Below are 18,932 nucleotides of genomic sequence, written 5' to 3'. Positions count from 1 at the left end.
TCAGGAGGGGGTTGGGAGGGAGAAAAGAGAGCGTGGCTATGAAAAAAGAAGTGAGGGGCCCTGGCCAGATGGCTCAGTTGGTTGGAGCGCTGTCCTGTGCACCAAAAATTTGGGGTTCAATCCCTGGTCAGGGCACATCACATGCCTAGGTTGCAGGTTCGATTTCCAGTTTGGGCCGTGATGTTTCTCTCTCAGGTCAATGTTTATCTACCCCCCCCCCTCTCCTTTCCTCTCTCTCTAAAATCAGTGAACGTATCCTTGGATGAGGATTCAAAAAAAGAAAAGGAAGTGAGGGACCTTTGCGGTGAGGGAACAGTTTTGTACCGTGATACAAATGCAGTTTTGTACCATTGATACATATGCGTCGATGCCAATGTCCTGGGTGTCATATTTGACTATAGGCGCAGGGAGTCTAAGACACTCCCTGTGGGGAACACTGGGTGAAGGGTACGTGGGACCCCCCGTATTGTTACTTACAACTACTGCATGCAAATCTACTATTATCTCAAAATAAAAAGTTTAATTTACAAAAAGGTTTTATCCTGCATGATTCCACTTACATGATATTTTGGAAAAGGCAAAAATGCAGGGTCAGAGGTTGCCGTGGTTGGGTGCGGAGAGGGACTGAGTGGGAAGGACCTTAGGGAGATTTGGAGCGGGGGTGGGGATGTTCTGTGTCTCAGTGTGGCGGCAGTTACACAACTCTATGATTTTATACAATTTATATAACTTCTACAGGAAAAGAGTACTTTTACTGTGTACCTTAAAATAAAATAAAAGTAGAAAAATGATAGTATGACATTTGGAGCCTGATTTAAAAAAATCTGTCTGCCCTGACCAGTGCGGCTCAGCTTGTTGGGCATCTTCCTACAAAGTGGAATGGCACAGGTTTGATTCCCTGTCCGGGCACATGCCTGGGCTGAGGGTTCAATCCCAGGTCGGGTCGGGTATGGGAGGCAAATGATCGATGTTTCTCTCTTGTGTTGATGTCTCTCTCCTTTTCTTTCTCCCTCCCTTCCCTTCTCTCTAAGAATAAATAAATAAAATCTTTATGTCCTTATAGTCATCAAAAAATTAATATCAAACCCTGACTGGTGTGGCTCAGTAGAATGAGTGCCAGCCTGCAAACCGAAGGGTCACCAGTTCGATTCCCAGTCAGGGCACATGTCTGGGTTGCAGGCCAGGTTCCCAGTGGGGGGCGTAAGAGAGGCAACTGGTAAAAGTTTCTCTAGCACATCAACAGTTCTCTCCCTCTCCCTTCCTTCCCCCTCCCTAAAAATAATTTTTTAAAATCTTTAAAAAGTTAGTGTTGAATGACTTTAGTATTCCCTATCACACATGTACCATAGTTGATTTTACGTTCCCTTATCATTGGACATTTAGATTGTCTCCACTTCTTCCCACAAACATAGGTACAATATTTAATTAAAGTGCTGATTATTTTCTCAAGGTAAATTTCCAAAAGTGGAACTACTTGATTAAAAGGAATGCACATTTTTATGAATCTTTTTTTTTAATTTTATTTATTTATTTATCTTTAGAGGGAAAGGAGAGAGGGAGAGAAACATCAATGTATGGTTGCCTTTCGTGCGTCCCCTGCTGGGAGTTGGCCTTCAGGGAACTGGACTACAACCCAGGCATGTGCCCTGACTGGGAATCGAACTGCGATCCTCTGGTTCTCAGACCCGCGCTCAATCCACTGAGCTACACCAGCCAGGGCCACATTTTTATGAATCTTGATACAAGGCGCTATTTGTTCTGGAAATTCGATCTGCCCGACCATCCATGAGAGTGCCCATCTGTTCCCAGTCAGCCCTCGGGGAGTCACTTTATATTCACTCGCCAAAAGCATAGGTATCTTGCTACCTGGTCACCGCAGAGAGCGCTCCCGCTCGCTGCTCCTCTACACCAGCCTCCAAAAATCCAGAGCCATTTTCCAAGACACAAATTTGTGAGCCCCCGGAAACGGGACGTACTCCCCCCAACCCAACCCCGCCTCCTTCCCTGGGTCTGCCCCACATCCCTCCCTCCAACTCCCAGCCTCCTCTGCGTCTGCGCACGTCCTCTCTCTCCTTTGGCTGATGTGGCTCTCTGCCTGGAGCATCCTGGCGGGGGGCCACACCCCTCCCTCTGTGAGACCAGCTTGGGTAAGCCCCCTTCCACTTCACTGCTCCTAAAGTGTCCGTGGGTCTGTCCCCATGACTGGACATGAGCCCCTTGGTTCAGGCTGACTCCCCTCTGCATCCTGCATCCTGAGTGGCCCCTCAGTGAGTGGACAGCCTTGGGGGAGACCAACGCTTTGCAGACCACCCCTCCTCTTGGACCGTTTTGTTGAAATACAGGACACTTGGGTACAGTGACAGTGTTCTTTTAACTATCAAAAAAGGCGAGAGTATCCTGACTCTTCCCCTCCAGGTCTTCCTGCCTTCTGAATCTGTCTACCTGTCCATGTATCTATCTACTCTGTCTGGGTCGCTGCCACCCCCACCCTCCCCAGGTCTCTAGTTCCGGATTCCCAATCCCTCCCACCTACCCAAGTCCAGTCAGGTGATTTTCTTGCAAATATTCCCCCAGTATTGTCCAAATGAAGTCCGTTCTCCAAGTATGGATCCTCCAGGTCTGGGCCTGGCCACCTGCCCAGCCCCCCCTCAGACCCTCTTGGTCCCAGGACCTACTCGCTTCAGCCCTGTGGGCCACCAGCAGCTTTCTGAGGTGGGTCGCTCTGTCCGTAACCCCTTCTCAGAGGGGCCTCCTCGGCCCTTCCCTATATGCGCCTCTGTCCTGCAGGCCTCAGGCTGCGTGTGGCTGTCACTTCACCTGTCCCCCTCTCTGGGCAGACCTTGAGTTGGGGCCAAATCTCGGTCCATGGGATCAAAGCCTCAGCGTAAGGCCAGACCCTAATGAGGCTCCACCTCTCCTCATGCTTTCCCGGGCCCTGCCCTTGCCCAGCAGTCCCTGCAGGACACCAAGACACCAGTCCTGACCTGGTGCCCACAGCGCTCACCCACCTCCCTGCTGGACAGCTGGTGAGCAAGGGATCAGCCCCTCCCACTCCAGCCCGTCATCACTTCGACCCCAGTATGGCTGGGGCAGGTGCCAGGCTGCAAGGCCAACTGGGAACCCTCACTTGGCAGAGGAGGAAACTGAGGCCCGGAGGAGTGGACTTGTCAGCCCAGGTTAGGGGCTGGAGATGGGGATCACTGAAGGCCACTGAGCTTGGGCACTGGAGTCTGCACCAGCTGTGTGACCTTGGGCACTTTGCCTCACCTCTCTGAGCTTCTCCCCCCAAGTGTAAGTTGGGGGTGACAGTGGCATCTGACCTGTGGGGCCATTGAGAGGGAGGTTCTGCCCCTAAAATGATTACTGCCCATGATGATGTGCCGTTAGGTACTGGTTACCATGAGTGGTCCCAGGTGCTCAGCTCTTTGTCCAGGGACTTCCCACAGCACACAGAGAGGAGGGGCCCGGGTCACACATCACAGAAGGACAGGCCACGGCCCCTGAAAACCCTTGCCCAGGGCCTTGCCCACGGAGACGTCTATATCCTGGGTGGGCTCAGACTCCTGGGAGGCCAGTCCCAGAATGTAGCCCTGCTGAGGACCCTTGGCTCAGGTTCTGGTGATCTGAGGACACCAGGGAAGGAGCCCCCACCACGATTCATCAGCAGAAGAGCCTGCCTGTGCCCTTGTGCTCCAGAGAGTGATGGCCACCCAGCTCGAGTGGAAGAGTGAGGACGTGGCTCTTCAGCTAAGAGAAGGAGGCCCGGGCACCCTGGGGCAATGGCACCGGCCACCCACAGGGACGTCCTGCCCCTGCCTCTGTTTCTGTCCCACTGGAGGACCAGGGTGAAGCACTAATGTTGGGTGCAAAATAGAAGTTACTGACTTCTTAGTTACCAAGAAGTCAGTAACTAAGGTGAGTGATATGTTGATACGATATGAAAGAGTGAGAATCAGTGCAAATAGACCCGCACTGGGTGAAATCCCAACTCCTTAAATAAAGCCAGAGTCTGCTCAGGGCCCTGCCCTCTAGCACACTCTCCCTTCTCATCCCTTTGCCCTCACTGCCACTCCCAGTCATGGCTGCGGGGACCCTCCCATCACCCATATGACTCACGCAGCCCCTTACCTTTCCCTCAGGCTCCAAGGCCTGCTGCTTCTTGTCGGGGTTCCAGAGCCTGGAGCCCCGCTCCGAGGTGCTGCTGTGGAGAGCAGCAGGCCATGGGAGGCCACGGCCAGGCCCAGCAGCAGCAGTGGCAGCCAGCATTGCCTCAGGCCGGCGCTCTGCCCCCCGCGGGCCTCCTGGCCCACCTGTCCCGTCCTGGGCCTCATCTGCCCTCAGAGTCCAAAGCACCTCTGGCTGACCTGCTGGCGTAAGCTTACAGGATGGGGTTAGGTCAGCAGGTGCCCCTGGTCCCTCTCACTAGCAGTGACTGTCCCAGTGCACCCGAGCTATGGCCCTGCCATCTGCCTGGGCCTTCTCTGGTCCCTGCCCCCACGTGCCCCACCCAATCCAGGGCCATGGTCCTTGCTCCTGGGGGGTCTCTCCCAGAGGGGCATCTGCCAACTGCCATGCTGTGGTCTGGATCCAGGGTTCAGCTGCTCCCACCACAGCTGCCAGCCTGGCCCTGCCCCTGGGGCCCTGTGTGGGGTGCACCTGCTCCCACCAAGCGTCCAGTGGGCCAAGAGTCACCTGAGCTCAGCGATGTGGGGCGGGGCCTCTCTTCCGGCCAGACCTGGGGCTGTAGTGGTAGCAGGGGAGGAAACAGGTGTTGGTTCACCAAAAAGCTAGTGTTCAAGTCATGGAATTGTGATAAAATTGTAAAAACAGTGTTCAGTGTGCCGTGTCCGGCCCCTTGTGGGTCTCCTCTCTCTCTTTCTCTTTCTCTCTCTCTCTCTCTCTCTCACATACATACACACACACACATCCTCATTGTTTTTACCTAGCGGTCACCATCACAAGCCCAGTGTCTGGTGCACAGCAGTGGCTTCCACGAGGCCCCTGTCACCTCAGAGCCTCTGTGCTGTGGTGCACGGTGGGCAGGGCCAGTGAGGAGGAACTGAGTGATCCCATTGGATGGTGAGGGCCTGGCTCTGCACTGGTTGCCTCTGATGACACCTCTAGTCGCCTCTGACATTCTAGGCTCCCTTTCCACCTCTTGGTGCGGGGCTGGGAGCATCGGCTGCCTGCGCTGCTCACTCCCAGCACCCTGGCTCGGTTGAAGTAGGAAGATAAAGGATGTGAAAGTGCTTTTTTTAGTTTTGGGGGTTTTTTTTTAGCTTTCTTTAGTTTAAAAAATTGTGGTATATTACACATAACATAAAATTTACCATCTTCATTATTTTTCATTGTCAGCTCAGCGATATTAAGTACTTTGCATTGCTGTGCGACCATCAACAGCGTCCGTCTCCAGAACGTCATCATCTTCCACAACGGGAACCCTGCCCCATTAAACAGCAGCGCCCACCCCTCCTTCCCGCCCCAGCCCCTCGCCCCACAACCTGGGGCCCGCTTTCTCCACAAATTTGACTGCTCTGGGGACCTTGCATAGAGGAATCACACAATATTTGTCCTTTGAAAATACTTCTTAACCTGGGAAGTGCCCCACGCAGAACACATATGGAAGATAACTGTTGTTATCACATTTATTATTGCCACAGCCACCAGCAGCCACTGGCCTATCAGGTGTGGCTTGGGAAAAATCAATAGCCATTAAGAAAGAAACAAATCCCTGATGATATTTTAACTTCCACTTTCCAAACACTGAGTTGCAGCTCCCAGCGGGTTGTGAAATTGATTCAGTCGGTTGCAGCCAGCCTTTAGCAACAGTCAAGTAGCTTAGGCAGACTGGAGAACGGGGAGGGCCGGTGGCGGTTCACGAGGTCTGCTTCGCTTATCTGAATATGCAGACACGCTCGGGACAACGATGGGAAATGTATTTCTTACTGGGAGTGTCGATCAGAACAACTTTTGGAAAATACCTTGGGACACAGTGGTCCAGGTGTGCATGAGAGACAAAGCTCATGGTCAAACCCACCCTTGAACTTCACAGTTGGATGACCTGGAGCTGATGCTTGACACCACCCTTTGCTTTTTTTTTTAAGGTTTTATTCATTTATCTATAGAGGGGAAGGGAAGGAGAGAGGGCGAGGAACATCAATATATGGTTGCCTCTCGTGTGTCCCCCCGCTGGGAACTGGCCTGCAACCCAGGCATGTGCCCTGACTGGGAATCGAACCTCGATCCCTTAGTTAGCAGGCCCACGCTCAATCCACTGAGCTACACCAGCCAGGGCTACCCTTTGCTTTTATATCCTCTGTGTCCCAGTCCACAAAGGCCCAGTGTGTCCTGGGCAGTACCATCCCAATGGCTCATCCGTCTCTGTGAGGCTCTTCCCAGGGTCCCCTAGAGTGAATTTCATGGATGCCACATGCCCTAGTGGAGGGGCCGTCCCAGACACCCTGTTGGCATCTATCTAGCCAAAGCCATGGGGTTCGATAACAGACTAGCTTCTGAGTATCGCAGAATATGGAGGAGCCCTTGGGAGGCCCCTAATCCAGTCCAGCGTCTCCCTCTTGAGGTGCTTAGCCCATTTCTGCCTCTGACATGGGCTCCTCAAAACTGGGGGCCTGGGGCAGGGTCCATCAGAGGGTTCCAAGCTGAAGCTGCCCCATCCCAGAACCCGTGTGTGACATTCACCCAGTGCCCGGGGCCTAGAAGCGGTGGTTCCTCTGGGGCAGCCCCTGGTCCTGGAGAGGAGAAGCCGCTGTCTCTAAACCCAGCTACCTCAGCTGCTCCCCCCACCTCGGCCCCTACACCTGCCTCAGCCTCTGGGCAACGGCTGCTGTAGACCACATCCTCCCTTGGTGGCCGCAGTCAGAAATCAGCTCTGACTGGACCCTGGGGACCCTGGGGAGATGGGCGGGTCTTCCCAGGAGGTGCAGCTGCAGCTCTGGCCCTCCCAGGCCTGCTTCCTGTAACAACAGCACTGAGACGCGCAGGGGCTGGATTCCGGCCAGGCCAGAAAGGTCCTTGTCAGGCTGTCCCTGGCTCCTCTGTGCCTCGCCCTGGCTCTTCTCTCCTGGAGCAGAAGGGCCTATTCCTGTCCAGTCACTTCTGTCCTACTCTGGGTGGAAGGACACCCTCACCTCTGCCTTCTGCTGGTCAGTCCCCTGCCCACCCTCTGTCCCACAGGCTTCAGAGTCTCTGCCTCCAACCAGCATGGACTTTCTCTCCTGGGGCCGTTTCCACAGCAGGCCTGTGAACCACCTTCACGAGGTTCCAGGTGCAAATATTCTAGAAAATTTCAGAACCGTGGGGACCTGTTGTATGGCTCCCGAGCCCTCTCTGGGGTAGTTTCTGCAATTGCGGAAGATTTGTAACATTCTACTAGGCCCGGAGGTTTCACTGGACATGAGGGTGGTGGTGGGGCTGCTGCTGCTGCTGCTTTTACTTAAGGCCAGTGTGACGGTTAATTTTACACGTCAACTTGGCTGGCCACAGTGCCCATATACTTGATCAAACATTTTTCTAGGTGCTTCCGTGAGGGTGTTTTTGGATGATATTAGCATTTCAGTTGGTGGATTAACATTAAGTCAATGCTCTGAGCAAAGCAGATCGGTCTTCCTAATGTGGGTGGGCCTTATCCGATCAGTGGAGAGCCTGAATAAAGACTGACCTCTCCCACGCTGGAAGGAATTCAGCAAGCAGACGAACTCAGAGTGCCACTTCCAAGCCTCCACCCTGCAGATATTGGACCAGCTACGATCACGTGAGCTGGTTCCTTAAAGTGCATTTCTCGCTTCCTGCATACCGGTTCACGCACACATGTAATGTTGGTTCAGTTTCTCCAGAGAGCCCCAAATCACCCAGCCAACTATGCCTTCTTTACACTGCAAATACTCCATGGAGTGGCCATCACGACTCTCATTTCGCATAAGGGGACACGGAAGTTTAGGGGCTTAGTGACTTGCTCATGGTCATAGCACTGGGAAGGCATAGAAGCCTCTAGATCAAAGGATGTGGAGCGCTTTATGGGCTATGGATATCTCTGTGAATGTAACAGCAACCATGGGATTTCTCCCTGTAAAATTGCTCATTGTCCCACCCACATACAGTGTTGCCCCGATTCGTGGGCCCCACAGTCGAGAACACTTGCCTTAGACTTGGGACTCGGAGAGTGCAGGGTGCTTCCCCTGATCACTGCTGTCCCTGGTGGCTGGCACTGAGCCTGACGCCCGGGGGCTGCTCAATAGGGATTCGGAGAGGACGTGGGAACAGAGACCCAGAATTACATCCCAGGCCTGTCTGCCTCCTAGCTCCTTCCTTCCCTCTGTGTCAGTGGCCTCAGCATGAAAAGCTTGTAGGCTTCAGGGCTCCCCGGGCTGAAGGTGGCCATGCCCACCATTAGGGGTCTCCAGCCCAGGTCCCTGAGTCTCCTGTTCTAAGGTAAAAGGAACCCCAGGGCGTCAGCTCACCAGTGCATCTCCTGCCCCTGATATGGGCCTCTATATTGAGGTCTCCCACCTAAGTAACAACAGAACTTCGCTTCCTATGGCTGCCTCCCCTGCTAATGGGAGGACCCTCCGAGGCCGGGCGCCCAGGCCTGGTCAGAGAGGTATGTCTTCTGCCTTGTCTTCATCGGGCCCAGAAACAGGGCCGGCGCCAGACACTTTACACCGCTGATTCAGTGCACGTCTCTGTGTCCACCCAGCTGTCTTATCTGCGTTCCCAGCTGTTTTCCAGCTGGTGCTGTGCCCAGGCCCGTGCGGTCTGCTACTAGGGCCCCATGGCTGCTCTGGAGAGAAAACACGGGAGTAAATGGGGCCAAGCGCATGTTACCAGGGCTTGGGAAGGACCAGGAATGCATTCTTTCTTTCTTTTTTTAAAAGATTTTATGTATTGATTTTAGAAGGGAAGGGAGGTGGAAAGAGAGGGAGAGAAACATTAATGTGTGGTCCCTCTTACGCACCCCCTACTGGGGTCCTGACCTGGCCTGCAACCCAGGCATGTGCCCTGACTGGGCATCAAACCGGCAACCCTTTGGTTTGTTTGCAGACCAGTGCTCAATCCACTGAGCTATCCCAGCTGGGCTCTTTCTTTCATTCTTTCTTTTTTTTTTAACTGTATTTTTTGCATTACCATTTAACTCCTGTATACTCCCCTCCCCACCAGGCACCCGTTCAAGCCAACCAGTCAACTTCCCAAGCTTTCATTGGCTGGTGCCGGATCCTCCCCTAACCAATCCGTTTTCTCGCTCTTCTGGGGCTCTGTATCCCTTGCCCAATATGATCCTTTGCCTGGGCTGGGTAGACAGGTCTTCGTGGTCCCCACCGTAGTTCTTACTGTGCTTGTGTAGTAGAAGCACCTCCCCCCGCACCATTATGGCTCCCACTGGGAGTGCGCCCAGCGGAGGACTTTCCCCTTTATCGTCCTAGCCCTCCCCTCAGTGATCTGCAGGGAAGGACAGGTGGTTCCCTGGGGAGTGTGTGAAGCTGTAGCTTCTTAGTGAAGCAGGCCTAATATTAGATCCAGCTTCCCATGATCCCTTTTGCTCCCATCCTTTGTTAATATCTGGCTACCTGTGCTAACAATGGTTTGCCTGGCGCCTCTCTGTTTACGGGGTGGCCCACCACCCAGAGGCTCAGGGTGCTGAGCTGTGGGCCAGGGTTGCAGGAACCCACCTGTTCCCTCTTCACCCAACAAGCTGATTGGTGAGGCCACACCCCTCCTGCCTCCAGGTCTTTCCGTGGGCCCAGAGGTTTGGTATCCCTGAGACCACTGGGCAGGAGGACTTGAGGGTGACCTTGACCACCTCGCCAAGCATGGCTTGGTTGAAACCTGGAGGCAGGAACTGAGGTGTTTCTCTGGAGCAGAGGTTGAAAAACTGGCCCAAGTGCCATATCCAGTCCAGTCCAATCTGTTTCTGTGAATGAAGCTGAATAGGAATGGCTGTGCCCATTTGGTTACAAGTTGTCTGTGGCTGCTTTCATAAGGACAGAATTCAGTAGTTGAAATAACGATCATATGGCCCAGAAAGCCAAAATTACGTATTCTCTGGCCCTTTACAGAAAATTTAATTGCCAGGTTCGCTCTTCTCCCGAACAGAAGAGTAAACACATTCCTCTCACCTAGACCAGTGGTCCTCAGTTAGGGTGATTTTGCCACCCTGGGTACATCTGGCAACATCTGGACACATTTTCATTGTCATAACCAGGGGTGGAAAGTTACAGGTATTGGCATTTGGTGGGTAGAGGCCAGGGATGCTGGCCAACATCCTACAGTACACAGGACAGCGCCTGCCCCAAAGACCTGTCTGGCTCCAAATATCTGCTTTAGACCAATCACCCGGCTTCCACTCTCTGCCCCGGAGCCTCAGTAAAGGAAGGCACTTCTAAGCTGTGTACCCTGTAACTCCTACAAATAACCAGGTGACAGCAGAGGGTCCTGTTCCTGGCCAGAGCATCTCTCCAGGGTGCTTGTGGCAGCCCCCTGCCCTGATGATCCACAAGAGCGAGGCTCCAGCCCAGCAGACCAGGACTGATCAGTTTATTGGGACCTTGGCCTTAGGTTGGTTCTTGGGTATGTCCTACCCACTTTGACCTCACACAGAACAGCTAGGGCCTTCTTGGTATAATTCAGCACACCAGTCAGCCAAGCAAATTCCCAGGATACAAGCAGCTTTAATCCTCCATCCAACCTCCAACAGGGCCTTGCTGAACAGGAGCGCCTCCTTTGCTCAGCACAGCCCACACAACCCACCCCCCCTCGACCTCTCTGTGGGGATGCACGCCCTTTCTGTCTTCAGTTCACGGTACGCACGTCCTGGGGTGCCCGGGACACTGAAGCAGGAGGCTCCTGTTCTTCCTCCCTCTCCATCTCCACCTTTTCCCTCTCCATGTTCGGGGTCCCCATAGCACAGAAATATACAGCCTCATCTTCAGGCTGCAGCTCAGAGATGCTCAAATACCCCGTGTTCTTGGTCCCATCTTTCGATCCCGAGAAGCGTGGGGGAACCTTGGGGCCCCGTTTCTTCTCCAAATCAGAGAAATACATCAGCAAGAATTTTGGAGGGTGGCCGGGCCTCTGCTGGTACCAGTAGATGGGGTATAAGTTGACATCATGGTCGCTGCTCAAGGTGCAGGCCAGACGGATTGTGGTGCCAAGGGATGAGGTCACCGAGGGTGGCTGATCCAGCACTGGCTGAGGACTGCCACCTGGAGACACAGAGAACATGGACAGCTGGGGCAGGGCAGGCCAAGGGGAGAGGCCAGCAGCTGCAAGCTCTGGGGTGTTCTCACCTGAGCACTGAGCGAGGAGCGCCAGCAGCAGGACAGGAGCCGAGAACATGGTGCGGACGTGCAGGGTTCTGCCTCCCAAATTGTGCAGCCACGGCTCCTGGGGCTCTCTGGGGTTTGGACAGCATCCTCCTCTTCCTCCCTCCCAGGGGTGGAGCATCATACACCCAGTTCCAGCCACCACCATCCCAAACTTCCTTGGTTCCCAGCATCAGTTAGGGGCTCTTGCCTTGGCCCCATAGAAGCCTTCAGGGAGGAAACACCTGCTGGAAGCTCACAACTCAGTGCCCAGGAGGCCAGCCTGCCAGAGTGGGTCCCTGAGGGAGAGTGACCTCAACGTCCCCTTGAGGAAACCGAGTCCCACATGAATAAGATTCTTCTCCAAACATACATGATTGGTGAACCGGGAAGAGAGGACACATCCTGAGAGTGGGGAAACACCTGCTCACACAGCAGGACATGTGGGGCCCTGGAGGTGAGTGGGACACTCTGTGCCCTTCCACACCTGGAGCAGCCCCTCCCCCTCGAGGTGTCCTGACCAGGCCCTGCCCCTCCCCTCGCTTGACCACTCCTCCTCACGAGGCTCTTCCAGAGGAGCTGTCATGGCAGAGATCTGGGGCCACTCTTGGCCAGACCCCGTTCCCACAGAAGTTCTGTTTGTCCCATCCCAGCCCCGCCCTGCCTGGGTCTGAGCCCATCAGCAAGCACTGCCAGGTGGCCCAGGGCCTGCTCCCCGCTCAGCGCTGCCTAGGCTCAGAGGGAGACTCCTCCACTTGTCTGGGCCTCCAGAGAAGCCGAACCAACAGGAGATATATATACACACTACATATATGATGTGTCATTTATTATGTATCACATACTATTATGTAATATATAACATGTATCATGATACATCACATTATATAAAATATAGTTATAATACAATACAAATATTATAATTATTATAATAATTGTATGTTATATTATACTCATATATTATACATTGCATTATATTAATACATAATGTATTATATATTATATAAATAGAATATATAATTGTATTTATATATTAATATAATGGTATTGTAATATAAATAGAATACATAATGTGTAGTAATTATGTATTATGTAATTATGTAATTATAATATAATAGTATTATAATATAAATAGAATACATAATGTATAGTAATATATAATTTTACAATATATTACTATACATACTATATAGTAATATATGATATATTGCATTATGTATTATATAATATATTACAATGTAATGTAATATACAATATATAATGATTTGGTATATATAATGCAATGTATAATATTATATACTATAATATGTAATGTATAATATAGTTATACATTCTATAATATAGATGTAGAAGGAGATACATTTTATATGTATATAAAATGAGGCACTGGCTCCCATGTGACCACAGGGCCCGAGGAGCCCCCTGCCTGGCTGGCTGTGGACTGCAGGCCCGGGAAGCTGGTGGTGCGCTTCTGTCTGAGCCTGAAGGTCGGGGAACCTAGGAGCCTGCATTGTAAATCCCCGTCCAAGGGCTGGAGATGAGTTGGGTGTCCCAGCTCAGCAGGCAGACCGAGGGCGAAAAGAGAAGGATTCCTCCTTCCCTCCTCTTTCTGCTCTTTTCGGGCCTTGCTGGATTCTGACGAAGCCCCCTGTCAGGGAGGGCCATCTGCTTTACCAAGTCCGCTGGTTCAAATGCTAATCTCACCCAGACACACGCTCACAGACAGCCCAGAGGCAACGTTTAATCTGAGCCCCCTCGGACCCAGTGAGCGCAATTAATCATCATACTCCATTATCACAGCCTTCTTCATCACATTCTAGAACTTTCTCATTAAAGCACAGCCACACAAGGAAGCCCAGGAGTCAAGTGGGCCCTCAGTTCTCAGGAGACTCAAAAGCAAGGCCTCTCCACAGGTGGAGCTAAAAAAAAAAAGAGCAGTCACTTTAGGATGGGTCGTCTGAGCTGCTGTGTCTACTCATGAGGCATAAACAGAACCAGCCACTGAGATGAGACCATGCCTTCAGCTGTAGACGAGATCAACACCTTCAATAATTTCAAGGGCAGAGGGTGGGGAAACACTTGGCTGAGACTCAGTCTCTGCCATGGGGCTGGCAGACTGGCAACACCTTTGGTGTCTTTGCTGAAGGTCCTTTGGGTCACCAACAGGAGGGACACAGTGAGCTCCCAGCCCAAGTGAAGGAAGTCCTCTTCCAGGGAAGAAAGTAGAAAGAAGAGAGTGCCCCCCAGCCGTGTGCCCATCTACACCTCACAGTCACGGAGATGTCTTCCATCTGAGAGAAAGACTCCCAGCTGATGCTGGGACCATTGCCACTGCAGGCTGGACCTTGTCCCAGGCTCCTAGGTGGTGGCTGACACTTCACCTGAGCTGCGGAAGTGTCCAGTCTGAAGCCATCCTCAGTGCCATAGATGGGGTGCTGTGTAGGAAGCAAGAGTGTTGTACAACAAACAGCTTAGCTAGTCTTCATCCTGGTTCTGGGAGGGTACCTCTAAGACCCTAGGATTTCCAGAGTGATGGGAGTGTATTATTCATCTCAATAGAGGTAGACAAAGCATTTTGTATCATTTAACACTTAATGTATGTAGTAAGAGATGTCACTTCTCCCCAAATTCACCTACAACAGATTCGATGCAATGCATATTTTCTGGCTTCTTTGCAGAAATTAACAAGCCGATCCTAAAATTCTTAGGTAAATCTGAGGAACTCAGAATAGCCAAAACAGCTTTGAAAAAAGAAATTTAAAAAAGAACAAAGCTGGAGCCCTGGCTAGTATAGCTCAGTGGATTGAATACAGGTCTGTGAAGCAAAGGGTCACCAGTTCAATTCCCAGACAGGGCACATGCCTGGGTTGTAGGCCAGGTCCCAGTGAGGGACACATTAGAGGCAACCACGCAATGATGTTTCTCTTCTTCTCTTTCTCCCTCCCTTCCCTTCTCTCTAAAAATAAACAAATAAGAGCACGGGCCTGCGAACCAGACGATGGCGGTTCGATTCCCAGTCAGGGCACATTCCTGGGTTGCAAGCCAGTTCCTGGCAGGGGCCAGTTCCCAGCAGGGGATGCATGAGAAAGCAACCATACATTGATGTTTCTCTTCCTCTCTCTTTCCCTTCCCCTCTAGAGATAAATAAATAAAATATTTAAAAAATAATAATAAATAAAAATAAACAAATAAAATCTTTACCCCCCCAAAGTGAAGATCTTTAAAAAAAAGAGAGAACGAAGCTGGAAGACTCATTTCCCAGCCTCAAAGTTTATTATAAAGCTAGGGCAATCATACCTGACTGGTGTTCCAGTGTGGCTCAGTTGGTTGGGCTTTTGTCTTTCGTCCTCCTACAAAGCAAAAAGTCACTAGTTCGATTCCCGGCAGGGGTTAAGTTCCTGATTGGGGTACATACAAGAGGCAACCAACCAATATTTCTCTCCTTTCTTTCTTCCCTCCTTTCCTCTCTCTCTAAAAATAAATAAAATCTAAAAAAAAAAAAAGCTAAGAGTAATCAGCCCTGACTGAGTGGCTCAGTTGGTTGGAGCATCATCCCCATACACAGAAAGGTTGGGGGTTCGATCCCTAGTCAGGGTGTGTATGGGAGCCATCAATGTTTCTCTCTATCTCTCCTCTCTCTCTAAAATCAATAAAACATACCCTTGGGTGAGGATTAAAATAGAAGAAGAAAGTTAGAGTAAGCAAGACAGTATGGCATAAGGATAGACATTTGGATCAATGAACAAAGTCAAATTAAGACTTCAGAAACAAATTCTCTGGATTGAGCGTGGGCCTGCGAACCAGACGATCGCGGTTCGATTCCCAGTCAGGGCACATGCTTGGGTTGCAGGCCAGTTTCCGGCAGGGGCCAGTTCCCTGCAGGGGATGAACCAGAAGCAACCATACATTGATGTTTCCCTCCTCTCTCCTTCCCTTCCCCTCTAAAGATAAATAAATAAAATATTTAAAAAAAAAAGAAACAAATTCTCCCATTCATGATCAGTTGATTTTCAACAAAGTTGCCAAGACAATTCAATGGGGAAAAGAATACCATTAAAATGCATTTCTGGAATGAACCCAACCTGATGGTGACATGTTGTCCTTCTAACACTCTATTGGGTTTGGTTTGCCGAAGTTTAGTTTTGGACTTGGTATGTGTGTTCATTAGGTGATGCAGCTAATCAGTGCAGCTGCATTAATTGCCCACCATGATGGGTGGAGGGGATAAGTAGGGGGATTCGGCAACGGTCTGAGGACTGGACAGGCGGTGGCATCCTCATACATGTGACCTGAGAAGACGGGGGGGGGGGGGGCGGCAGGAGCTGTATTTTGTACACGTGCAAAGACAGGAATATAAATGTTTAGCTACGAGGAAAAGCCTGCACCTAATAAATACTTGGAAATCCTCACCACACCTGAGGTCTTGTACGCTGTTTCTGCCTTCCTGGGCTCTTCAGCTGTATTTGCTTTGATTTTTTTCCTGCTAATTTCTTCTCCCTCATTTCTCAGCACAGCCACATCAGGGGCACAGGATCAGCGGACGACTTCAGCGCCTACTTCTTCATACCTCCCAAGCCTGTGTCTTGGGTCTCGCAGGCCCCCAGAGACTCCAACCCTCCATTTCCCAAATCCTGGAACGTGGGGTCCTCTCTGCACACTAACACCCCCACAATCTGGTCTGAGGAGGGGAATCCCCCTATCCCACCCCTGCCATCCCGACCCTGGAAGACATAGCTTTGATCACTGGGAGCTCTGAGCGCTTAGGGAGCCAGGAGTTGGTGGTTCAGCTGCCTCACCCTCCGCATCTCTCAGGGACATGGCGCACAGCGCCCCCTGCTGCTTCTGAGATGTTATAGAAGCTGCCCAAGGACTCCAGCCTTACCCAGCCTGAATCCGCACACATAGACACACATAGACACACAGGCAAACTCTTCTGTCAAGAGTTTGAGAGGCAGTAGTTACTGAATGGGCAACAACAGTGCCTTCTGGGGTGTTGGAACTGTTCCTTGTCTTGATCTGAATGATGATAACATGGGTGTTTGCATATGAATGGAATCATCAAGTGTGCGTTTGTGATAATTGCACTTTACTAAGTTTTACATCAGCTTCCCCCACCCCTCCACGGGACTGTGCTTGAGAAATGAAGAAAATACTTACATTTTTGGTTTAGTGTTTTGATCATGTTGGGGATCCTTAGCTAAGAATCACTCTTGTATATGATTCGAAGGGGGGGAGCTGCTAAAAAACTAGGAAAAGAAGGGTACATTTTTGGTTGTAGAGAAGTAAAGTCTGAGTTCCGTGAGGGAGCCTGCTGCCTAAGGAAATATCTTCCCTCATTTCTGGGGAGTACAGATGAAATGAAAACATAATGAGGAAAGTAATAGACAGCAGCAGAGGCCAGAAGAGTGTGAGGGAGGAGCTGGAGCTTGTTTTGCACACCATTCATTGAAAATACTTTTCTTTTTTTAAATTTATCTTTAGAGGGGAAGGGAAGGAGAGAAGGAGAGAAATATCAATGTATGGTTGCCTCTCGAGAGTCCCCTGCTGGGAACTGTCCTGCAACCCAGGTATGTGCCCTGACTGGGAATCGAACCGCGATCATGTGGTTCGCAGGCCCGCGCTCAATCTACTGAGCTACACCAGCCAGGGCTTGAAAATACTTTTCTTTACCCTATTGAATTGACTTGGTGCCTTTGTCAAAAAATCAATTGACATTATACAGGCTCTGGCACAAATAACACCCCTTTCAATTACAAAATTTTTATAACAAAATCATAAGCATGTAATTCTGTAACATAAGAATACCACACTCAAGCACATCATATGTCATTGTAGGTGAAATGTTCGAATTAAAACTATACATTATCACACCCATGTTATTACCCTACCAACCACATTCAAGCAGGTCTTATTTCTGCTGGACGCTGTATATGCCTGTCTGTGACTGAAAATTCTATTATGTTTTTTTTGATCTCTGTCTTTCTCCTTGTGCCCACACCACACTGTTTAATGACTGCATTATAGGAAGGGTTGAGATCAGGTCATGTAAGTCTTCCAACTTTGTTCTTCTCTTTTAAGTGTACAGAATGAATAGAGAGACAAAACAGATCTGTGATAAAATTACATGTTTAGAAGTTAGGTGAGTATAATCTCACACATACCAAAACAAGAGAATAGCACAAAGTCAAGTACAAATAGCACAAATAGTACAGAGTCAAGAAAAATTTCCTGCAATTAGAAAAAAATTTTTAAACATATACTTGGAGGGAACCTGTGAACCTGAGAAAATTGATCACAATAACCAACACCAAGATGTGGTCTAGTAAAATTATGAAATTACAAAGGAAAAGAAATATACTATGGGCATCCAGGCAAAAAACAAATCACAAGGGAAAGAATATCAGATTATCAGACTTTTTGAGAGCAACACTTTATATCAGAAGAAAATGGAATGACACATTTAAAATATTCAAGGGAAGAATTTGTGAGCCAGGGATTTTGGGTCCAGCCAAAATGATTTCTAAGTACAAAGGCCACAGATGAACGGATATCAACACACCATAGTCAGCCATGAAGCAGAGAGCTGGCGTAAATAGCATATGAGTACAAGAAACACGAAAATGCCAGACTTGGTTCATAAACCATCTTGCTAACAGAGTAAAATTTACCCAGTAGAAAATGTGTCATCAGTGTTAGGGAGGAACTGGGAGGTATGTATCCAACTTCTCCTGGACCCTGGAGCTCTGAGCCATTCAGGTTTGACTGTGGTCATACGAGTGGCAGCAACAACTAGCCTTGTCTCATCTGGAGCCCAGCTATGGTCAGAAAGGCTGTGTTGCCCAACTTGGAGCCAGGCCAAGTTAGAGGGGACCAAGTCAGGACCCCTGAGAACTGACTGTTGTTCTTGTAGATGAGCACCTGAGGGACCTGGCAGGTGCCTGTACCGGTCTGGGCACAGGCTCTGATGCTGCTACTACTTCCTGTGTAGGGTATGGTGACAGTGTCTTCCAGGGACCTCACACTGAGGCAGCCGAGGCAGCCGGGGCCTGGAGCCTGGGAAGATAAAGAGAATGAGAAGCAGTGAGAGGCTCCTTAGCAGTGGTTGAGAATTTGGCTTCTGGAACCAACCAGCCTAATTTTGAAACCTGGCTCTGCCGTTTACATCTGTGTGGCCTGTTTCCTTGTGTGTCAAATAAGGATAATGATGATGATGATGATGATGATGATAATAATAATATCTAATTCCTAGTGTTGTAATGAGAATTAAATGTGTTAATAATAGAAAAGTGCCTAGGCCCTGACAGGTAGCTCAAGTGGTTAGAGCATCATCTCAATATGCTAATGTTGCGGGTTCAATGCCTAATCAGGGCATATAGAAGAAGCAACCAAGAAATGCATAAATAAATGGAACAACAAAATTGATGTTTCTCTCTCTCTCCATCCCCCTCCCTTTCTCTCTAAAATCAAGTTTTTTAAAGAAAAGAAAAATGCCTAGAACTGAGTAAGCACTAGGCGGTTGTTAAGTATTAGCAAAACCGCGGTCCAGCCAATAGCCAACCAGATATAAGAGAGATCCAGGAGCTCTCAGGTGTTTCATGAACCACAACAAGGCACCTTTTC

General features: G+C 50.1%; 1 protein-coding gene across 1 annotated transcript; it reads right to left on the bottom strand.

Annotated features, from left to right (window-relative positions):
• Window positions 1-10,662: 10,662 nt before the first annotated feature.
• On the bottom strand, window positions 10,663-11,579 carry VPREB1 (V-set pre-B cell surrogate light chain 1). The gene is made up of 2 exons (XM_037067396.1): window positions 11,301-11,579; window positions 10,663-11,216 (listed from the first exon to the last, which is right to left on the bottom strand). Exons 1-2 carry the CDS (start codon window positions 11,482-11,484, stop codon window positions 10,804-10,806), a joined length of 597 nt encoding a protein of 198 aa, XP_036923291.1. The 5' UTR covers window positions 11,485-11,579; the 3' UTR covers window positions 10,663-10,803.
• Window positions 11,580-18,932: the final 7,353 nt, after the last annotated feature.

Source organism: Sturnira hondurensis, unplaced genomic scaffold, assembly GCF_014824575.4.
Source record: "Sturnira hondurensis isolate 20B ecotype Veracruz unplaced genomic scaffold, ASM1482457v3 Scaffold0017254, whole genome shotgun sequence".
NCBI lineage: Eukaryota > Metazoa > Chordata > Mammalia > Chiroptera > Phyllostomidae > Sturnira > Sturnira hondurensis.
The sequence above is the reverse complement of the archived record's forward strand: the minus strand, read 5'-3'. Positions and strand labels throughout refer to the sequence as shown.

Bases quoted from the DNA above. Each gene is read 5' to 3' on its own strand.
- VPREB1 (XM_037067396.1), bottom strand. From the start codon at position 11,484: ATGGTGGTGGCTGGAACTGGGTGTATGATGCTCCACCCCTGGGAGGGA. The intron at 11,217-11,300 runs GTGAGAACACCC...CTGTGTCTCCAG, and splicing joins GCTCCTCGCTCAGTGCTCAG to GTGGCAGTCCTCAGCCAGTG.